This window comes from Xyrauchen texanus, chromosome 40 (genome assembly GCF_025860055.1).
Source record: "Xyrauchen texanus isolate HMW12.3.18 chromosome 40, RBS_HiC_50CHRs, whole genome shotgun sequence".
Lineage (NCBI taxonomy): Eukaryota > Metazoa > Chordata > Actinopteri > Cypriniformes > Catostomidae > Xyrauchen > Xyrauchen texanus.
In genome coordinates, this window is record NC_068315.1 from 13,050,618 (window position 1) to 13,071,738 (window position 21,121).

At 36.5% G+C, this 21,121-nt stretch overlaps 1 protein-coding gene across 4 annotated transcripts; it reads left to right on the forward strand.

Moving 5' to 3' along the window:
- Positions 1-652: 652 nt before the first annotated feature.
- On the forward strand, positions 653-21,040 carry LOC127633418 (oxysterol-binding protein-related protein 6-like). Of its 4 annotated transcripts, XM_052112494.1 has the most exons (24): positions 672-716; positions 828-936; positions 2,827-3,048; positions 3,750-3,893; positions 4,053-4,106; positions 4,199-4,312; positions 5,828-5,983; positions 6,683-6,806; positions 6,893-7,011; positions 7,799-7,885; positions 8,161-8,184; positions 10,289-10,439; positions 10,546-10,676; positions 11,711-11,803; positions 12,017-12,182; positions 12,841-13,127; positions 13,421-13,558; positions 13,644-13,707; positions 13,818-13,896; positions 13,988-14,132; positions 14,505-14,655; positions 15,017-15,143; positions 15,265-15,387; positions 16,158-21,040. In XM_052112494.1, exons 3-24 carry the CDS (start codon positions 2,917-2,919, stop codon positions 16,264-16,266), a joined length of 2,718 nt encoding a protein of 905 aa, XP_051968454.1. In that variant the 5' UTR covers positions 672-716; positions 828-936; positions 2,827-2,916; the 3' UTR covers positions 16,267-21,040. The 4 variants fall into 4 exon arrangements, with proteins under 4 accessions (XP_051968457.1, XP_051968453.1, XP_051968456.1 ...); XM_052112493.1 differs by having other exon boundaries at positions 654-936; XM_052112497.1 differs by lacking the exon at positions 11,711-11,803 and having other exon boundaries at positions 653-936.
- Positions 21,041-21,121: the final 81 nt, after the last annotated feature.

Sequence of the window (21,121 nt, forward strand, 5' to 3'; positions counted from 1 at the left end):
AGACATACAGAGCTGAGATATTCTTCTAAAAATCTTCTTTTATGTTGTGCTATTGAAAGACTGTCATACACATCTGTGAATGCATGAGGATGAGTAAATGATGAGATTATCTTTGGGTGAACTATCCCTTTAATGTCTGTATATTCATCAAATTTTAAACAAAAAAAAAATACAATTGTAGTTTAAACATTCAGACAAGGCACTTTTTACAGACAAAATAAACACTTGCTTGTTGTCATGGATCCTGATTAGTGCTAATCTTTGGATTTTAGTCAGTTGGATCTAGGTCAGTTAGTCATTTATGCGTGCAAGAACAGGTTTGCTGTAGAAATGTCTGTGTACATATTATGTCAAATCATTATTTTAGGTCAGTTCTGTAATTACATATAGTACTCGTTTAGGGAAATCCATGTGAATTCATAAAATTCTACTATAAATAAAAGGCATATGCTGATTTGGTGAACAAAAGAGGGATTACCCACTCTTTAAAGAAAATTTGTGAACTAGAGAGTTATCACAGCTCCGTAATCAGGTTGTGGCGGAGCAGCCCATTCGTTTCAATAGATTTTAGTGTATCTGAATGGTTGGCTGTCAGTCAGTACAATTCTTCCTGTGTGCCTGTAATTCGGACAGCCTTTAAGACACTAATGCGGATAATGATTTGGCCCCAGAGCCTTTGATGGATTTGGAGGATGTTCTGTCACCAGTGGAGGATGGTTTGTGAGCTATCAACCATACACAGTACTAGTATACGCATGTAAAAACTGTATTCTGTTTTTTAGTTTTTAGTTTTAAAAGTGGTTGAACTGGTTGCCTGTCCCAAAAAGCAGAGTGACGCCCACACCCAGTTGTACAAATGGGGGAACATGAAAGCTAGACACCTGGAGAAACTTATTCTGAATTCCATTACACAATGAACAAGGGCAGGAATCTCAGGTAAGAATATTGAATACAATACATAAGTAAACTTGTGGTTTTTAAATGATCAATCACAACCATAGTATTTCTGTGATTATGATGTCAAAATGTGGATTTTTACATTCACAGTTTAGAAACCGATAAATAAGGAAAATATATCAGTATTATGGTGGACAAAAATAGCCTAATATATAACACATAACCCAATTTGCATCTATTGTTCTGTTATGATTCAGTTCTGAACTATAGCAAAGATATGATTCAGACATGATTGTTTTTGATGTGTCACCCTAATGATCACAAAACTACTATATGATTCTGTGACAATTTTGTTGTGATCATGCGGTGATCAGTAAACAGTGTCAGTTCTCAGAGTTATTCCATATATTTTATTACATTATAATTCTAAGCTGACACCGTCAAAGAGAAAGGGTTAAAATGATCAAAACTGTGCACCTGTTGCATTATAATTTTTTTAAAGCATTCTCTGTTCTTACAAGTTATAACCAATTCTAAAATAACATGAAATGTAGCTCTCTAAATTTCTAGTTTATCTTGTTGGATTATTCAGGCAGGTGTACGTCATACTGTTTACCTGATGCTATTAATCATTCTTCCTGTGATCTGTCATCATGTGCACGTTGAAGAGCTATTCAAGCCAATGACTTCTAAAAAAAGGGTATTTAAAGCCAATTTACGTAATGATGTTAAGCCTCTCCCGTGGAGATGGGTACCTTGGAAAGGTTACCATCTAATATCTGTTACTGTGTATATTGTGACTTTCTTAAAGGAATGTTCTGGGTTCATTACAAGTGAAGCTCAATCAACAGCATTTGTGTCATAATGTTGATTACCAAAACAAATGGTAATCTAATGATAATTTTCTTAACCCCCCAGCTTTTTTTTTTACCAGCTTTTTATACTTGTAAAACATTATAATGTTAGTCCTAATTGAATATCTAGTTCCAATTGCTTTTACTTCAGTTATGTATTATTTAATATTGCCAGTTATGTAATCAGTGGGTTCATTACTCAACTGCAAGCTGCAATGCATTTGCCCTTATTTATTCTAGATTATTAGGCAAGTATGATCTTGTCAGCATCGTCAAGACAACAGAAGGCTTTAGTAAACATGTTTGGTTTCTAGCACACCCTTGTGATGACATTACATTTGGTTTATATTTGGAAAAGCATACTTTTTCTGTAATCTGCATGTGATCCTATACATTTGTAATTGAGAACATCCAGCAATAAAGGCGCATCCTTGGTCCATAACTGACAGTTTTAATTTTATATTTATTATGTTAATGCCAGTGTATTCAGGTTTCCTTAGTAGCACGGTTTTATTGGTGAAAACTGACACTTCTCTTGGTGGTGTGTTTATTGTTAATCCAATTAACAAGTACTGTATTTATGAAGAGATGAACAAGTGTGATTAAGTAAAGGGCAAAGGCTAATGTCCTGCCCCGGAAGTGTTGGCTCAGGTTGATCTCTGCTGTTAGGTAAAATAATTAAATTAGTTTTCTCTGGACACTGAACTGCCACTTTAACTTTAACTCTTCTACTGGTATCAGATTTTACAAAAACAATGGAACATTGCAGAGAACACACACACATGCACACACACACACACAAAACATTGTTAGTATGTTCAATAAGCCACTTACTCATGGGGACCACTGGCTAGGCCCCACAATATAGTATAAACATGTACACACATACACTGTCGTACAGTTTCAAATTAAGGTTCCCGTGAGTCCTAACATTAACCATATCATTAAAAACATGTCTGAACAAACCAATTTCTTAATGTACATGTTTGCCTGACTAACCAGAAAATGATTTGTCTTTCTAAAAAAGATAGTACAAACTGTTACTTGCTTACAATGTAGTATCTTTGCTTCCCAGACACAATGTGCTCTAGTTTACGATGAGCAGGAGGTTCTAGCAAAGCATACCGAGCTTGACAAATTAAGTGCAGAAGAGGACATTTTAAGAATGGAATCACATGGATCATCAATAGACCACAGCCAGTCACTGATGATTGGGATGGAGAAGGCGCCCAGCAGCTGGCAAAAGCCCACTCACTCCAGAAGCAGCAGCACAGCATCATCCCGGCACTCACGGCTGGTTTGTAGCATCTGTTTGACATGTAAACATTCAAACTCTGGTTATTGTAGAGGTATACTTCATTAAAAAAATGAAAAGTCTGTCATCATTTATGCACCCACTTGTCATTCCAAACCGATATCATTTTATTTTTTCAATGGAACACAAAATACGTTTTGAAGAAGTTTTACACCACTCTATTCTATCCTTTGAAAATTAATGGGGGCCAACTCATGCACTATAACAAATCTTCTGAAGCCATATGATAACTTTTTGTGAGGAGCAGACTGCAATCTATGTCATTATTTATTAAAAAGCCATCGCCACCATTCACTCCTTTGTGTTCCATGGAAGATCATGGGAAAATCATGGATTTTGAGTTCCATGGAAGAAATGAAGGTGACTTGATGACAGAATTTTCATTTGTGGGTGAACTATCCCTTTAACTGTTTGTGGACACACCTACATTTTCCTTACACATATGTACTGTAGGTAAAAAGTAAGTACTGGCTGTTTTCCCTTGGGTGTTTGAAACCAGTTGCTCAACATTTTCCAAGGGTACAATCAGAAGATGACAAAGCCAAACCAACAAGTTCATACGTCCTAATCTCTGCAGTAATGTATTGTTCATAGGGATGAAATGTGACAGATGCACTTATTGTGAATGGGAAATGCCCTGTTGTGTGTAAATGTGATTGCCTATTTCTTCTGGTATTTAATAGAACATAAAAGACTGGGAAGTAATGGATTACTTTCCAGCTGATATGAACCTCACTGGAGAGAGCATGCAGGATGCAAATCCTCCAGGAATCTGTGAAGGCTACCTAATGAAGAGGAGAAAGTGGCCTCTTAAAGGCTGGCACAAGGTACTAGAAAAAGTGATGCTCAGTATGTGTCTGCTCTTATTTTATGTATTTATTTTTATTTATTTCCTTGCTTTTTCTCAGGTAGTTATTAGTAAAAGTATAATATCTTTGATAATTCTTGTACAATTAATTTAGTAATTTTGTCATACTGTCTTACAGAGATATTTTGTCTTGGATAAAGGGATCTTACGATATTCAAAGAACCAACATGATGTAAGTATGTTCATTCTTCTTCTATACTAAGAAAAAAGCCACACATCTTGGATCTAACTCTTTTAACACACATGGGTTTACCTTTTCAACAGTTTTCCAGAGGGAAAATGCATGGTTCAGTGGATGTCAGTCTTGCAGTTATGTCAGTAAACAAAAAGTCAAGACGTGTAGATCTGGATGCCGGAGACAATTTATATCACATGAAAGTAAGTTATTTTATCATTTGCATTAAATGAATCAAATTGATTAATTCTTGTATTTAAGATATTATTTGTGGTTCATCCATTATTCATCTACTTAATGGAATAGGTCACCCAAAAATGAAAATTCTCTCATGATTTACTCACCCTCATGCCATCCCAGATGTGGATGACTTTCTTTCTTCTGCAGAACACAAATTATGATTTTTAGAAGAATATCTCAGTTCTGTTGGTCCAGACAATGCAAGTGAATGGGTGCCAAAATGTTGGCACTCCAAAAAGCACATAAAGGCATCATAAAGGCAGTGTTCAAATCCATGTGTTCAGAAGTGATATGATAGATGAGAAACGGATCAATATTTAAGTCCTGTTTTGCTTGAAATTCTCCTCCCTGCCCAGTAGGGGGCAGTATGCATGAAGAATGTGAATCACCAAAAACTCAAAAAAAAATATTTTGAATGTGATTTGTTTGTCACCCACACTTATCATATTGCTTCTGAAGATATTGATTTAACCACTGGAGTTTTATGGATAGCTTTTATGCTGACTTATGCCATTTTTGTAGCTTCAACATTTTGGCACCCATTCACTTGCATTGTATGGACCAAGAGATCTTAGAAATTCTTCTAAAAATCTGAATTGAGTTTAGCAGATGAAAGAAGGTCATACACATCTGTGATGGCATAGGGGAGAGTAAAAAATGAGAGAACTTACAATTTTGGGTGAACTATTCCTTTAAAGGTGCACTCAGTAACGTTTTGCTCATATCATCTTGGATTTACAATGACACTTAGTGGTGTGGATGCAGCATAATTTTGAATAAATAGTTTTCCGTTACAAATTCTATTGGAGAAATTCACTATTCACAATTAACTATGATACATTTTATCCAAGAGTGAAAGTGTCCAATAAAAAGATGGTTACTGAGATTAAGCAAGAATATTCAGCTGGTAATGTGATCCTAAAAGGCAGGCACTATGAGGGCACCCTCCCCCATGTAGAATAAAACAGCTTTTATAAGGTTACTGATATGCCTAGAGTCTTCATCTCATGTGAGTGGTGGTGATTTTATAGATATGTTTCAAAATTACAAATAATTTCTTTAGGAGTAACATTTTGTATTGCACCTTTAAGTGTCAATTGGCCTTCCATTAATTTTCACAGCAACAACAGAAACTTTCAAACACTGAAACTATCAGTGCCCCCTGAACTATCTGGATAGGTACAAGAAACACTCTCAAATTTCAGATTATAACTTTAAATTGATAACTTCATTTCTTCCAGTTCTGATTTTCACTGGGCATATTGTGTGCATTGCCATAAATTGTTTACTCTTGTCTATATTTACTTTTCCAATTTGGGACACTTTTTGTAACATACACTGTGTATAATTAGTAAATTAAAATGTATACCTTGTTTATAATTTATACCTTTCTACTCTTCTGTATTAATACTAATAACTGCATTGTTATTATATGGTTGCTAATGTGCTAATGCCAATTTCCTCTAATTTCTTACTAGGCCAAGAGTCAGGATTTATATTACATATGGGTCACCAAGCTGAGTGCACATAGGATGTATAAAAAAAATGAGGCTGCACACCTTCACAATGGATTCCTCCAGGCCTTGTCCCAAGGCAGTCATTTATCTCATAAAAACAGTGCCATGCAGGACATGGTGAGTAGAACATTCACTAATTCCTAATTAGCCTTTCTGACTTTTCGAAGCACTCTAAATCACTGGGGATTACAATTTCAGAGTAAATGGATCTTGATTAGCGATTAGACAATTCACCTCACATCCCAGATGGTGGTGTTATCTGAGTGGCTTTGTAATAATAGATTATTCTAAAAGAGTTAAAGCTGAAGTATGTATTTAAAAAAAAAAAATTAAATACTTTATCCATTCCCATCTGAATATTCAGAGACAACTATAAGTATGACAGTGAAATTCCTGGTGAAGAATTACACTATCCATGATCTGACAGAAACATATTGACCAATCAGAGAATAATGGCAAACAAACTGTGGCAAAAGAGCTCTGCAGCAACTGCCCACTTCCATGACACACTGCAAATGATGCAGCTGTGTCTATGTCCCTACAATCTCAAACTAAATGTGTACAGTTCTGAATATTTAGCAACTTAAAACTATAGTACTTTAAAACTATTATACTTTAAAATTTTGTTTAGATACTTATAATCAACAACTTTAAATCAGTACTTTTATATTTTTTCCATAATTTTTAATTTGATTGCACCATCCTCAATGCTTCATAGAACTTCATTCCCTCATGAAAGGCGTTAAGTACACAGTTTTGTTCCATTGTCTTTTTGTCCAATTTTCAAATACTTTTTTCAATTCTATTAAAATATAGAGCACAACGGTGTCTTACTTGGGTGAAACTCAGAGTGGAAATCTGCCATGTGTCAATTTTGCCATTAATGGGAAAGTGTCAGCCTGGCTACAGCAAACCCAAGAGCCTGACATCTGTGCCCAAGGTACAGTAATACAAGGACACATGAGCACTGATGAGGATTTAGAAAACAGTTTGGCCAATGTCATACATTTTTCTGCTGTTTTCTAGAACTCAACCGTTGTCAAATGGAACTTAATGAGCTGCAACGGTTGGTCCAAAGGCTGCACTCTTTAGAATCAGGCCAAGCAGTCAATAATGGAAACCTTCAGAGGATTATCAGTATGCAGGTTAGTAACAGGAGCCATGTGATGATGACAATGACTTGAGTTTATTTGAATAACTTGTGAGTAAATTTGCCACATGTATGTCCATTATTAGGCCACACACACACACACACACACACACACACACACACACACACACACACACACACACACACACACACACACACACACACACACACACACACACACACACACACAAACATGTTGTGTTTCCATGTTTTATGGGGACTTTCCATAGACATAATGGTTTTTATACTGTACAAACTTTATATTCTATCCCCTAAACCTAACCCTATCCCTAAACCTAACCATCACAGAAAACTTTCTGCATTTTTAGATTTTCAAAAAACATAATTTTGTATGATTTATAAGCTGTTTTCCTCATGGGGACTGACAAAATGTCCCCACAAGGTCAAAAATTTCGGGTTTTACTATCCTTATGGGGACATTTGGTCCCCACAAAGTGATAAATACACGCTCACACACACACACACACACACACACACACACACACACACACAAACACACACAAACCAAAAAACTTCTAGATTTTTTTTTTTAACTGAATAGCTGCTTAATTAAAAATTAAAAGTCGTGCCACAGTTATCGCCTGCAGTTATAAGTTCAATGCACTCTCCCAAACCACTTAACTTGAATTACAATGAAAATAAAATTGAGTTAAAATTACAGAAATTGGATGGATCCAAAGTTGATGTTATAATGTAATGATAAAAACATTAAAACATTTTTATAGTGTACTGTGATTAAGCTACATGTTTTTGACCCACAGAATCTTACTCTTGACAAGCCCAAAAAGAAGTCTGGCAAGATTTGGGGTCATTCTCGCACAATCTCTCGGGTTGAGGCTCTAGGAATGGTGAGGCTGCATGGTGAAAGTTTATTTTTTTATTTGATATTAGGATGTCTTGGAAGCAATTTTAATGATTGCCTGCTAGGATTTCCCTCCCATTGGGATTATTACAGGTTTTCACAAAGGTTTGGAAACTACTATGGGATTTATTCCATATTCATGTGCAGTGTGTACTTTTATTTTAAATACAGTAGTCAGGTATTTGTGTTGTGCTAATGTGTAGGAAACATTAGAGATTTGAAACCCCCAGTAATTTTAGTCAACTCCTTTTTTACATGAAGCCATTTCGTGGGATTACTAAATCGGTGAGTCAACACAAGACACTTCTTTCCTGTACAAAGGTTTTGTGGTGTTACCATGGCACAATAATGGTGTATGATGATAATAACATGGTACTTTGATACAGTATCTCACAAAAGTGAGTACACCCCTCACAATTTTTTAAATATTTGATTATATCTTTTCATGTGACAACACTGAAGAAATGACACTTTTCTACAATGTAAAGTAGTGAGTGTACAGCTTGTATAACAGTGTAAATTTGCTGTCCCCTCAAAATAACTCAACACACAGCCATTAATGTCTAAACCGCTGGCAACAAAAGTGAGTACACCCCTAATTGAAAATGTCCAAATTGGGCCCAATTAGCCAATTTCCCTCCCCGATGTCATGTGACTCGTTAGTGTTACAAGGTCTCAGGTGTGAATGGGGAGCAGGTGTGTTAAATTTGGTGTCATTGCTCTCACACTCCCTCATACTGGTCACTGGAAGTTCAACATGGCACCTCATGGCAAAGAACTCTCTGAGGATCTAAAAAAAAGAATTGTTGCTCTACATAAAGAGGGCCTAGGCTATAAGAAGATTGCCAAGACCCTGACACTGAGCTGCAGCACGGTGGCCAAGACCATACAGCGGTTTAACAGGACAGGTTCCACTCAGAACAGGCCTCGCCATGGTCGACCAAAGAAATTGAGTGCATGTACTCAGCGTCATATCCAGAGTTTGTCTTTGGGAAATAGACGTATGAGTGCTGCCAGCATTGCTGCAGAGGTTGAAGGGGTGGGGGGTCAGCCTGTCAGTGCTCAGACCATATGCCGCACACTGCATCAAATTGGTCTGCATGGCTGTCGTCCCAGAAGGAAGCCTCATCTAAAGATGATGCACAAGAAAGCCTGCAAACAGTTTGCTGAAGACAAGCAGACTAAGGACATTACTGGAAGCATGTCCTGTGGTCTGATGAGACCAAGATAAACTTATTTGGTTCAGATGGTGTCAAGCGTGTGTGGCGGAAACCAGGTGAGGAGTTCAAAGACAATTGTGTCTTGCTTACAGTCAAGCATGAGTGCTGCTGGTACTGGGGAGCTACATTTCATTGAGGGAACCATGAATGCCAACATGTACTGTGACATACTGAAGCAGAGCATGATCCCCTCCCTTCGGAGACTGGGCCGCAGGGCAGCATGATAATGACCCCAAACACACCTCCAAGACGACCACTGCCTTGCTAAAGAAGCTGAGGGTGAAGGTGATGGACAGCCAAGCATGTCTCCAGACCTAAACCCTATTGAGCATCTGTGGGGCATCCTCAAACGGAAGGTGGAGGAGCACAAGGTCTCTAACATCCACCAGCTCTGTGATGTCGTCATGGAGGAGTGGAAGAGGACTCCAGTGGCAACCTGTGAAGCTCTGGTGAACTCCATGCCCAAGAGGGTTAAAGCAGTGCAGGAAAATAATGGTGGCCACACAAAATATTGACACTTTGGGCCCAATTTGGACATTTTCACTTAGGGGTGTACTCACTTTTGTTGCCAGAGGTTTAGACATTAATGGCTGTGTGTTGAGTTATTTTGAGGGGACAGAAAATTGACATTGTTATACAAGCTGTACACTCACTACTTTACATTGTAGCAAAGTGTCATTTCTTCAGTGTTGTCACAAGAAAAGATATAATCAAATATTTAAAAATATGTGAGGGGTGTACTCACTTTTGTGAGATACTGTATATAGCATGGTACTGAATGATTACAATATTTGTTTACCATGGTATTTACATCGTACTACTGCAAGATAATTTTAAGAATACCATGAAAAAAAAAAAAAACATGGTATTGCCACAATACATGTCCAAAATCATGGTATTAGCAAAGTACAAGTATGAAAAACAGTAATACCATAATACATTTTTGTTAGTGTTAGTAATCTCTGTTAGTAAATTGCTGTTTATAGTAGGTAACATTTCCAATCTTCATTCCAGGTAGCAAAATGTATTACATTAAGTTATCTTATATTGTATAATGTACAGCATATGTAATTGCAGTAGCCTAGTCTTTGCAAATGTAGAAATTAAGCTCTAGTCCCTATCCTTTGGCACCAATTCCTCCTCTTTGGTCTTCTCTACCTCCTTTGCAGTTATCCTCAAGCCACCTGAACAGCTCTTCCCACCTGGGAACCTCCGTGCCCTCCATCCCAGATTATGTAAGTGCCCAGCTGAACCCAGCAGCCTCCACCTCCTCAGAAGGCAAGAAACTTCAGCAGGACATCTGCTCCATGTCCCTGACAGGTTAGAAGAATGTATTTATTGTTCACATTAAAACCCATCACATGTTTTTTACATATATTGAGAGCCGAATGTCTTAAGTTTTGTTTGTGTCTTCTTGCCTTCACAGTTCATGCCTCTCTGCATTCTGCACATGAGGCTCTTACTCAGGAGCGCCAGCGGCTGCATGATGCCTGGTCCAGCAGGGAGCTCCACCAGACCACCTCTACCCAAATCAACAACCTCTGCAGCCTGGCTGAGGTGACAAGGACTTACACTACTTACGTTAGTTAGTGAAAAGCCCATAGAGCATAATAATGTACTTTGCATACATGCAGTGCATAGATGAATTTACTTCAACTTATCTTGTTATTAATGCAAATAATAGTTACGGTTGTGCACCATTCAGAATTTAATTTAGAATGCAAGAATCAGAATTTGAATTGGATTTGAACTGAGGTAGCAAATAAAATGCAAAACATAATGAAATACAAATAAAATTATACACACATCATATGGGTTTTTTAATACATAAAATTAACTGCACATTTCTATAGGTAACATTAAAAGAATATATATAAATATATATATATATATATATATAGAGTATAATTATATTTAATAAATGTATTAATTATTTAATAATAATAATAAATAATTCAATTATACACACACACACACACACACACACACACACACACACACACACACACACATATATATATATATATATATATATATATATATATATATATATATATATACATTAAATATAATTATTTGTAATAAATTAATAAATACATAAATTCATTATGTACACATTTATTAATAATAAAATATAATATAATAAAATATATTTAAATTATATATTTTTTTATATTATACATTTAATAAATTACTTTACTACAAAACCATGGTGAAAGAGCACTTGATTTCACAGAATGCAATTATATACTCTTATATAAAAATGTAATCTTGAAAATATATATAAATCAGGCTTACAAAATGGAATTTTGAACAGAATAGCTAGGAAGTTATCTGTTGTTGCCCAATTTGTTTAACAAACGCAATTTGTTGAATTTTGTTGTCAAATTCCTCTTCTTGTCATTCAAATTCAAATTCCTATTCAACATCCTCTGGGCCATTGAAAGTGCAATTCATCATTTGAAACAGAGCAAATTCTTAAATTCAGAATTTTGCCCAACCCTGGTATTAGTTACAATGTTGTTTTGTGCATCACGTGTTGTGCTTTACTGCATAGCTGTGTGTATGTCTTTGTGTATGTGTTTCTTCAGTTAGATGTTAAATCCCGTCACACCAAAATTCACAAACTGTCAGTGTCCTCCAACTCCTCTGAAGAGTCTTATCGTACTGTGGTACAAAGGAAGGTGTGTCTCCTCCCACTTAGAACCTACTCTCCCAGTTCCATGTTTTGTTCACTTTCTCTCCTTCCTCAACTTCATTCTGTTTAGAGGTGGAAGGGTTTCACCTTCTTTATACACCAAACAGGCTCCTTTGTCCTGTCAATATTTTCTTAGTAGTATTATTCAATCAAGATCACAGTTTCTAATGATCTTAATGTCTGTCTGTGTTTCACTCAGTCTGTCTCAGGCCGTAGTTCGTCTCCTCGTGCGCCCTCTGTGGCTGACTCAACAGCTGAATATTTCGATGCATGTGATGAGCTTATGTGTGCGAGTTCTTCCGAGCTGTCTGATGAGTCCGGCCTGAGTGATGGATCCAGTAATTCAGAGCCTTTTGAGGCTCATGGTTAGTAGACACTTGCCCTTCTAGGAGGCATTAACTTGCACCTTGTAGAGAGCACAGATGCAGTTAAAACTGGTCCTAAATATAAGAAATGCCCTAAATATAACATAATTGGTACTATATATATCAAAAAGACCCTAAATATAACAACTCTTACATTTTACACCTATGAGCAATTTATTAATGAGCTATTACCACTTTATTAATCTCTGTACCTACTCACTTTATATTAAGGTACATTTTCATATGTTAATAGTGTTAGTAACTGCCCAGTTTATATTATAATATACTTTGTTTATACTTATTGTTGATAACTCAGTTATATATGGTTCCTAGGTTTGAATTGTAAGAGTTAGTACATTTAGGGCCACTATTACATTTCACATGGGCTTTTATTAAACTAAAGACCAAACATTATTTCATTTGATTCATTTATTGCATTTAAGACCAAAAATAGCAACATTTAGGGCCTTTATACCATTTTACAGTTATTACATTTCAGGCAAATGTTACTTTTAGGAACAATTATTGCATTTGTGCCCCTAACATCTTTGCTCTCTGTGACAACATGGGGAAGAGCATGAGATACTATTAAAAAAAGAATATTATATCGTGTGTGTTTTAACATTCTAAGTTTTCCTTATCTTAATAAACTCACCAGCAATGGCTTCACGCAAGTACCGTGCCAGCCTTTCAAAGGCGCCACCAAAACTGCCCACCATCAAGAACACCGGCCGTCGTACTAGTCTGCCTGCTGTCTGCCCTGACAACAGCCATGTTGGCTTAATGACTATCCTGTACAACAACATCGGGAAAGACCTGTCCCGTGTCTCCATGCCAGCAGCTCTGAATGAACCTGTGTGCCTGCTGCAGAGACTCTGTGAGGAGCTGGAATACTCTGAGCTACTGGACACAGCCAACCATACTGAAGACCCCTACCAGAGGATGGTGAGAATTACTGAAGCTTTGGCAGGGCTGCGTATGTTGGAATGACTTGAATGAAGCTATCTTTACTAAATCAATACACAGTGTGCATACTGGCCCCGAAAAGTACTTGGACTCTTAAGCTACACTTGAAATACATGTAATGTCATTGCATTATTCTGTATTAGGTGCAATGCTTGGAATAGATAAAATTGTGGGCAAAATAATTGTTATCTGGCAAGTATTTGCAGCTTTGGCCTTTAAATTTGTTTAAATTTCTTTCTAAACTGTAGAATGTATTATTTTCCTCTGTAAAGGTTTATATCGCAGCTTTTGCCATATCTGGCTATGCCACGGCTCAATATCGCAACCGTTACAAACCCTTTAATCCAGTGCTGGGTGAGACTTTTGAGTGTATCAGAGAAGACAGAGGCTTCCACTACATTAGTGAGCAGGTAAGTGACCGTCATCCCTAATCTTACATCAGAGAAGTGTTTTATGAAGCGGTTGTTGAATCTAATGGTTTGTATTTGTCCCCAGGTTTGTCATCATCCACCTATATCTGCTTGCCATGCAGAATCAGACAATTTCAGCTTCTGGCAGGGTATGATTTGTGTCCTCTTTACAGCCGTGCATAATGTATACAATTGCTTTATGTTTGAATTGAGCAATCACATTCCTTTGTGTTTATTTACCTTTACATGCTGAGAACAGACCAGAGATGGAAGAACAAGTTTTGGGGCAAGTCGTTGGAGATCATGCCAACAGGGATGGTGAATGTGACTCTTAAAAAGCAAGTATTTGCTTGACCTTGGTGTCAATAATATTTAAATATCTTTTGAATGCTGGTAGAGGAATCTGACTGATATCTGATACACCCTTAGGTATGGTGACCACTATGAATGGAACAAAGTGGTAACGTGCATCCATAATGTCCTTAGTCAGCAGCGATACCTTGAGCACTATGGCGAGGTCATTATCCGCAACCTGAAAAGTTTGGTCTGCACCTGTAAGATCGTATTTGTTAAGGTGTGTTTAGTTTTCACTGGAAATTATGGTCATGTTTCTTAAAGGGATAGTTCACCCCAAAATGAATCATCATTTACTCACACTTATGTTGTTTCAAATCCACATGACTCTTTTTCTTTTTTGGTGAAACACAAAACGAGATGTTTGGTAGCCTCAGTCACTGTTCACCTTCATTGTATGGAGAGAAACACATGAAAGTAAATGGTGATTGAGGCTTACGTTCTACCTTGTTTTCACGGAAGGAAGTCATGTGGCTTTAGAACGAGGGTGAGTAAATGATGATGGAATTTTCATTTTGGGATGAACTATCCCTTAAACGTTAAGTGTACTGGTACAGTGTATGTACAAATGCTGAAAAACTTTTTTACACAGTCTCGTTACTGGGGTTCAGATGGGACCAAAAACGAAGTTCAGGGTCAAGTTCTTGATCAGACTGGTAATGTTGTACACCGATTTGGTGGATTTTGGCATGAAGGAATCTTCTGTGACACCCTGCCCAATCCACAGTGCATCTGGAAGCCAAGTGAGTACAGGACAGCTGAATCACCCCCCATTTTTTACAACTATTTTTGAGTTCACCTGAAATGGAAAGTTCTGGCATCATTTACTAATTTACTCTTTCTTCTGTGGAACACAAAAGGAGATGTTAGGCAGAATGACAGCTTCAGTTACCGTTCACTTTTACATCTGTTTTCCAATCAATGATAGTGAATGGTGACAGAAGCTAACATTCTGCATGATGGTGAGTAAATTATGATAGAATTTTCATTTTTGGGTGAGCTATCCTTTTTGCTTTGATCTGTATGAATGTTCCATATAATAATATATAAATAAATCAGAGATGTGATAACCCCTCTTTTTAAGACGTCTGCTATTCCTTACAGATCCACAGCCCAAGAACTACCTGCTTTACTATGGCTTCTCTAGCTTTGCAATGGAGATGAATGAACTGACCCCTAACCTTAAACCCCTGCTGCCCCCTACAGATACACGCCTGCGCCCTGACCAAAGGTGAGACCCTCTTAATAAACATTGTTAAAAAGACCTTGGAGTCTGATGCACTGGTACAAATGGATTATGAATGGAACATTTAGTCTTGTTTTTCCTGTGTCCTCTGTGTTGTTATTGCTAGGTTACTTGAGGAAGGGAAAATAGAGGAGACTGATAAAAAGAAGGATGAATTGGAAGAGAATCAAAGAGAAAGAAGAAAAATTCTGGCCAAGAGAGGAGAGGAACACATTCCTCGCTTCTTCAGGTGAGTTGGATCATTCATTGTGCAGTACCTTTGAACTCTGAATATGCTTGTTTTTTTTTTTTTTAAGGAAATTAAATTACTGGTTAAACTTCTACTCTAGTCAAGTTCAGGCATTTAAAATTATGAATTTTAATCTGATTATGTATATGTGTATTTAATGGTAAGAGAATGATAGGATGGATAGAAATAAAGGACTTAATTAAGCCATTGCTCAGTGATTGATTGAGAGTTAACTTACAGTTATCTTGTAAGAGTCCTCTTAAGTTTACATTTTAATTTCTTTTAAACCATCTTTAATGGTTTAATCGGGGGGACAATCGGGGGGACAATCATCGGGGGGATTGTCCCTGTAATAAGTGCACTGTAAGTCGCTTTGGATAAAAGCGTCTGCCAAATGCATAAATGTAAATGTAAATGTAAATACTTACTGTTGTATGAATTGTTGTTTACCCACCAAAAATGATGTCACTTTCTGGTGAATGATGTCAACTGAAATTGGGGACTTCGCAAAAATGTCAACATTTGCTTATTCCAAATTGGTTCAATTATTCAATTTACCCCTATGTTACACTTAATTGTAAAAACAGACAAACAACAATTCATATGATTTCCATCTTTAAAAAATTGCAAGTTTATTATTTGATCAAATAAATTGACACACAATACCTATGATAGGGACATAAAAATGTATTGCCTAGTAGGAATGAAACATAGATCTGATTTGTTCTTAAACATTTGATTGAAATATTTAAATGCCCCCCAATTTACAGGAAAACTTTGGATTATGCTGGAAGGGATGTATGGCTATTCAATGGAACATATTGGAAGATCAGGGAGAATCCTGGATTTTCCAATGTTAAAAACCTGGAATTGTGGTGAAGGAGGCAGATTGCAGGTACTATGGACAATAAGTACTTGTGGTAAATTAAGATTCCACACTTCTTTTTTTTTAAAGACTACATGAACATGAAGCTTTTGGGAGCAAAGATGAATTGCCCAGTTTTCATACTAAACTGAATCCACTGAGCAAGGATGGTGCTTTTACCCAAAAGCAACTGGAGAGTTACATTTTGAACAATTCTATTTTTTCCATGGCTGAGGACACAGACACTTGTGAACAGTTTGACCTCTTCTTCCGCTTTAGATAAATATAATCCAAAAGGTAAACAGGGAGATGAATGTGGGTTCTAGACATATTTTTTTGTTTTAACCGCTCTTGAATATTATTGGACATGCACATTTCTATGGACTATGCTAAAATATGTGTCATAATTATAAGAACTTACATGCTACCGGATACAAGCATAAAGATCCCTCAATGGAGACTGGATAAAGAAAGGCAATGTGAATGTGAATTATTGTACTTCAATGTAATATTCAGAGTGACAGATGAAGTCTTCAGTTTATAAACAGACAGTTATTTCCTCTGCAAAGCCATTACTCACCCTGAGCAGGATTTAGCAGTAAATGGATTAATTCTAATTTGGGCACTCATTGACTCATACTGAGTTTGATTGCTGAAATGTGTCCTTGTCACTCTTATATGGCAATAAAAAAATAAAAATAAAAAAAAAGTAAATGCCATATTTTGATTTTAGGCCATGGCATTATATTTATTGGCATTTAAGTGTGAATTAAACTGACTGTTTATATCCTGAACTGTGAAATCAGAAATTACCCTTTTATGTAGACCTGACAGATATATTACTACATTCAATGTACAAATGTCTAGTAAATAAACTTTCAGTCAAGTCATGACTTGCGCATATGCTGTATAAAACAGCAATTAATTGCACAAAATGAAAGAAAAGGAATGCATTTAGTATAGGTCAGTCTTTATTACATTTAGAATGATTCAAAAACATAATTTATTATTATATACAGTATTTCGACAGCATTCCTGCTGTGTCTGAGGCTCAGTGTGCTTGGCGGAAGAAACTCAAGTTTAGCTTGTTTAACTACAGAGCACCCCTTTACTAATTATTCATTTTACTATTATTAGAATTATAAATATGTTTTTTTTTTTTTGCTCTTAACAGAAATATACACAAATCTAATATCACATGGTGTCAGAGAGAACATATTCTTAATAGCCATAAAAGACCTGCAATTGACACTTTTGAGGATCTGGGAGTATAATGTCCACCAGGGGTCAGTCAAAACAGGAATTGATTGCAAATATGAAAACAGACAATTTGTTCAGAGGATTTTCTGTGCACATCAACTGTAACAAAAAGTTTCAGTGCAACTTCAAGTGTAAAAAAAAAGAAAATAAAGAAAAGTAAAAGAAACCAAACATGAACATTAATTACACACATTTTAAATGAAAATGGAAACACTCTTTAATTGCACTTTAAAATACAAATGGTTCTTTAACATTTACTGTTGGTTTAATAAGGTTGTTGCTATTACTTGTAGCCATGTTTGTTTTATTTAACAGTTTAAAATCCTAATAACTAATCTCACTAAACCAATTAGCAAAGTAATTCTTTTAAATTATTACATTTGCAGGATATAAAAAAGGTTCCCTGTATCTTAATCACTTGTAATCTTGTAACTGTTTGTAAGGTTCAATAATCTAGACACACATGGCTTTTTAATCCAATAATAGCATTGTAAAATAATGCAGTGCGATTGCCTCTAAATCATATTACTCATATTTTATTTGGGTTTGCATTGAAATACATATTTGAAAGAGAGAGAGGCAGTTAGAGTCAGTTTGCTGACTTTTTAAAAGCTGTGACCACAGAGTGACCACAGAACATTGATACCATGCTGGTTTTTTGCAGTGTTACAATTTTTCAGAAACTTCTAAAAATGTAATGATGGCTCAGACAAAATGTCATACATTTTAACATGAATCATATTTGTAAATCAACTATTTTGTAAGTTTTGTGATAAAGAAAGTTCAGGTTCTAACAGGAGGGTACAGACCGCTTTAGCTTTACATCATTTAAACTCTCGTCACCACCCTGCATGTCCATGTGCCTGTGCATATGTGTGTGTGATCAGCAAGACACTGAAATCAATAAATATACAGTTGTTTTGCAGGAGTTCTCAAGTCCTTGCACCGTCTTCTGCAGTGGTGTCTTGTCACCCACTGATCTGTCCGAGGTCATTCTCACTTTTGAATGTCTGCAGTCCCTGATAGGCTTAGACTGAGGGCTCATTCTTCCTCTGTGTCTTTGACGTCTTTGTGTGGGCTGTCTGCATTTTTCTCTGTTGTATGAATAAAGATGATGTGTAGTCAGTCTGAAGACCCTGCCAGGTGTCCATTTTTCCACCCTGTCTGTCTGCATACTGTCATGTCCGATGCCTCCAGACATTATGCTTTTGATTAAAGTATGGCCTGTTACAGGTTATCAGATTGACACTTGTGCGTTTATCCTAACTCTTGACTTCAATGGAGACCTGAGGATTGCAAGATTCTGCCTAAAGCAATTGGGCTCATACATGTCCAGTTTTAACTTTTCTACAGTTTGAAAATGAAATTATTTGTGATGGTTTGAAACTTCAGGGATATTGTGAAATAATGATTCTCCTACAACACAAAGTTGTCTAACAGGTCTGAAGTTTTGCATTTTAAAGGTAACGTTCACCCACAATTTTTAATTCTGCCATCATTTAATCACACTCATGTTGCTCCAAACCCATAAGACTTTTTCTTCAATGGAACACAAAAGTAGATGTACTGTAAGGCATGCTGTTAGCCTTTGTCACCATTCACTTTCATTGCACCATTTATTAAATAAAATGAAAGAGAGTGGTGACTGAGGCTAACATCCTGCCTAACATCTCCTTTTGTGTTGCATGGAAAAGTTTGGAACATGATAAGGGTCAGTAAATAATGACAGAATTTGCATTTTTGGTTGAACTATCCCTTTATTTGGTTGTTAAGGAGCAATCAGGGTCATTCATACATGGTGGTATTTTGTAAAATATATGTGATCCTCTCCATCATTTTGAGTGACTTTGACCCACATTTAAAATTTGCCCTAACATAAAAGGAAATCTTTCGAAATCTATAGCTGTCTAATGATATAAAAATATGATATTGCTTAGAAATAATTATTTAAATGTTTGCTCAATCTGTCCTTTTTGCATTAGTGTGCAACACTCAAAATGTGTTTCAGTGACAAAGTTATTTAAAATGATGGAGCAGGTTACACACACACACACACACACACACACACATATATATATATATATACAAAGCCGAACCGTTAGTCACTATTGTCCTCTTTGACTTATTGACATTTAACTCTCTTTCTCTTTGTGTATGTTTTTGTTTCTATGTCTCTCATAACATGCTGTGCAATTCTGTCTTTGTGCATACAGGAAAAGGACCCATAAGATCAAGTATTTCATCATAAGCATATATAATCTAACTCATTCTATCAACCATATTATGTCTGTTTATCAAAAGATGGAATCCCAGCTTGTGCGTAGAGCCATTCTCTGTTGGACACTCTGGCTATTTTATTTCCAGCATGTGTTGTCTGAGTGGCCTGGGCTTTAATATGCTAATCGATTTTGCTCCCTGCAGGGGTGCATTTTGGGATTGACTGGAAACAGGAATGTGGGCTTCTACTGTAATGAAAGCTTACTTCCAAATACATAGTGTGTTTACATGGATTATTTTACACCGATTATGCTTTATAACTTGACAACACTTAAAGGGGTTGTTCACACAAAAATGAAAATTCTGTCACCATTAATTCACCTTCATGCTGTTCCAAACCCCTACGTTTTCTTCTTCTTCCGTGGAATCCAAAAGGAGATGTTAGGCAGAATTACAGCGTCAGAAACCATTCATTTTCATTACATCTTTTTTTTTTCCATACAATGAAAGTGAATAGTAACTGAGGGTGCCATTCTGCCTAACATCTCCTTTTGAAATAACACATCAATTCTGCTCCATTTATAGACCATTAATACCCCTTCAGATTTTTTAAGTACCGATGAAAATGTGATGAAGTGCATGTTTGTGCGTGTGTGTATTTTTCTAGGTAAGTACTTGAGAAAGAGTGGCGTTTGGGTTTTGTGAGGTGTTTTCCATGTCAGGGTCTGATGAGAGGGACAAGACAGTTCCTTTGGGGGAGTGTCAGCAGGTGTGCTGTGAATTCTTCAGCTACTAAAGTGACTGAAGCCACACAGGTCTGTCTGTCTAGGTCTGTGTGTCTCCAGGCCAGTGTTTGAGTGCAGTCACATTGTCTTGGCTCTTGAAACCACCTAACTTTGTCTGACATTCAGAACACCTCTACATGACCTTACCCCCAACATCTAACAGAGGGAACACAAAGCAAAGAGGAGCCACCTAACACATAGCAGACTGAACCCCCTTTTCCAACGAAATGGCACAATTTTTACGAGAAAAAAACAAACAATCCCACATAATCATAGTCAATATTTTTCCTTTTCAAGAACTTGTCCATGTTTTCTGTCTGTCTCAGTGTGTGTTTACTCGTAATGTTTGAAATTTGGCTTTGCAAAAAATGCAAGTCACTTAGGTATGCTGTATAATGAGGTCACCGGTGTCAATATTGGGTAAAGAAAAAAACAATCTAATTTGTAGATTTGTTCTTGCAATGCCACAGCGAATAAATTGTAATTTTGTATTAATGTGTTTATTTATTTTGTGGAATTTAATAATTTTTCAAGACACAGTGGTAGGAAACACTGCTCTGTAGTAATACATTTGGGAAATGTGTTTTTAATCGTAGTTTATACGCAT

Bases quoted from the DNA above. Each gene is read 5' to 3' on its own strand.
- LOC127633418 (XM_052112493.1), top strand. From the start codon at position 2,917: ATGGAATCACATGGATCATCAATAGACCACAGCCAGTCACTGATGATT. The intron at 13,128-13,420 runs GTGAGAATTACT...TCCTCTGTAAAG, and splicing joins AAGACCCCTACCAGAGGATG to GTTTATATCGCAGCTTTTGC. The intron at 13,897-13,987 runs GCAAGTATTTGC...ATACACCCTTAG, and splicing joins GTGAATGTGACTCTTAAAAA to GTATGGTGACCACTATGAAT.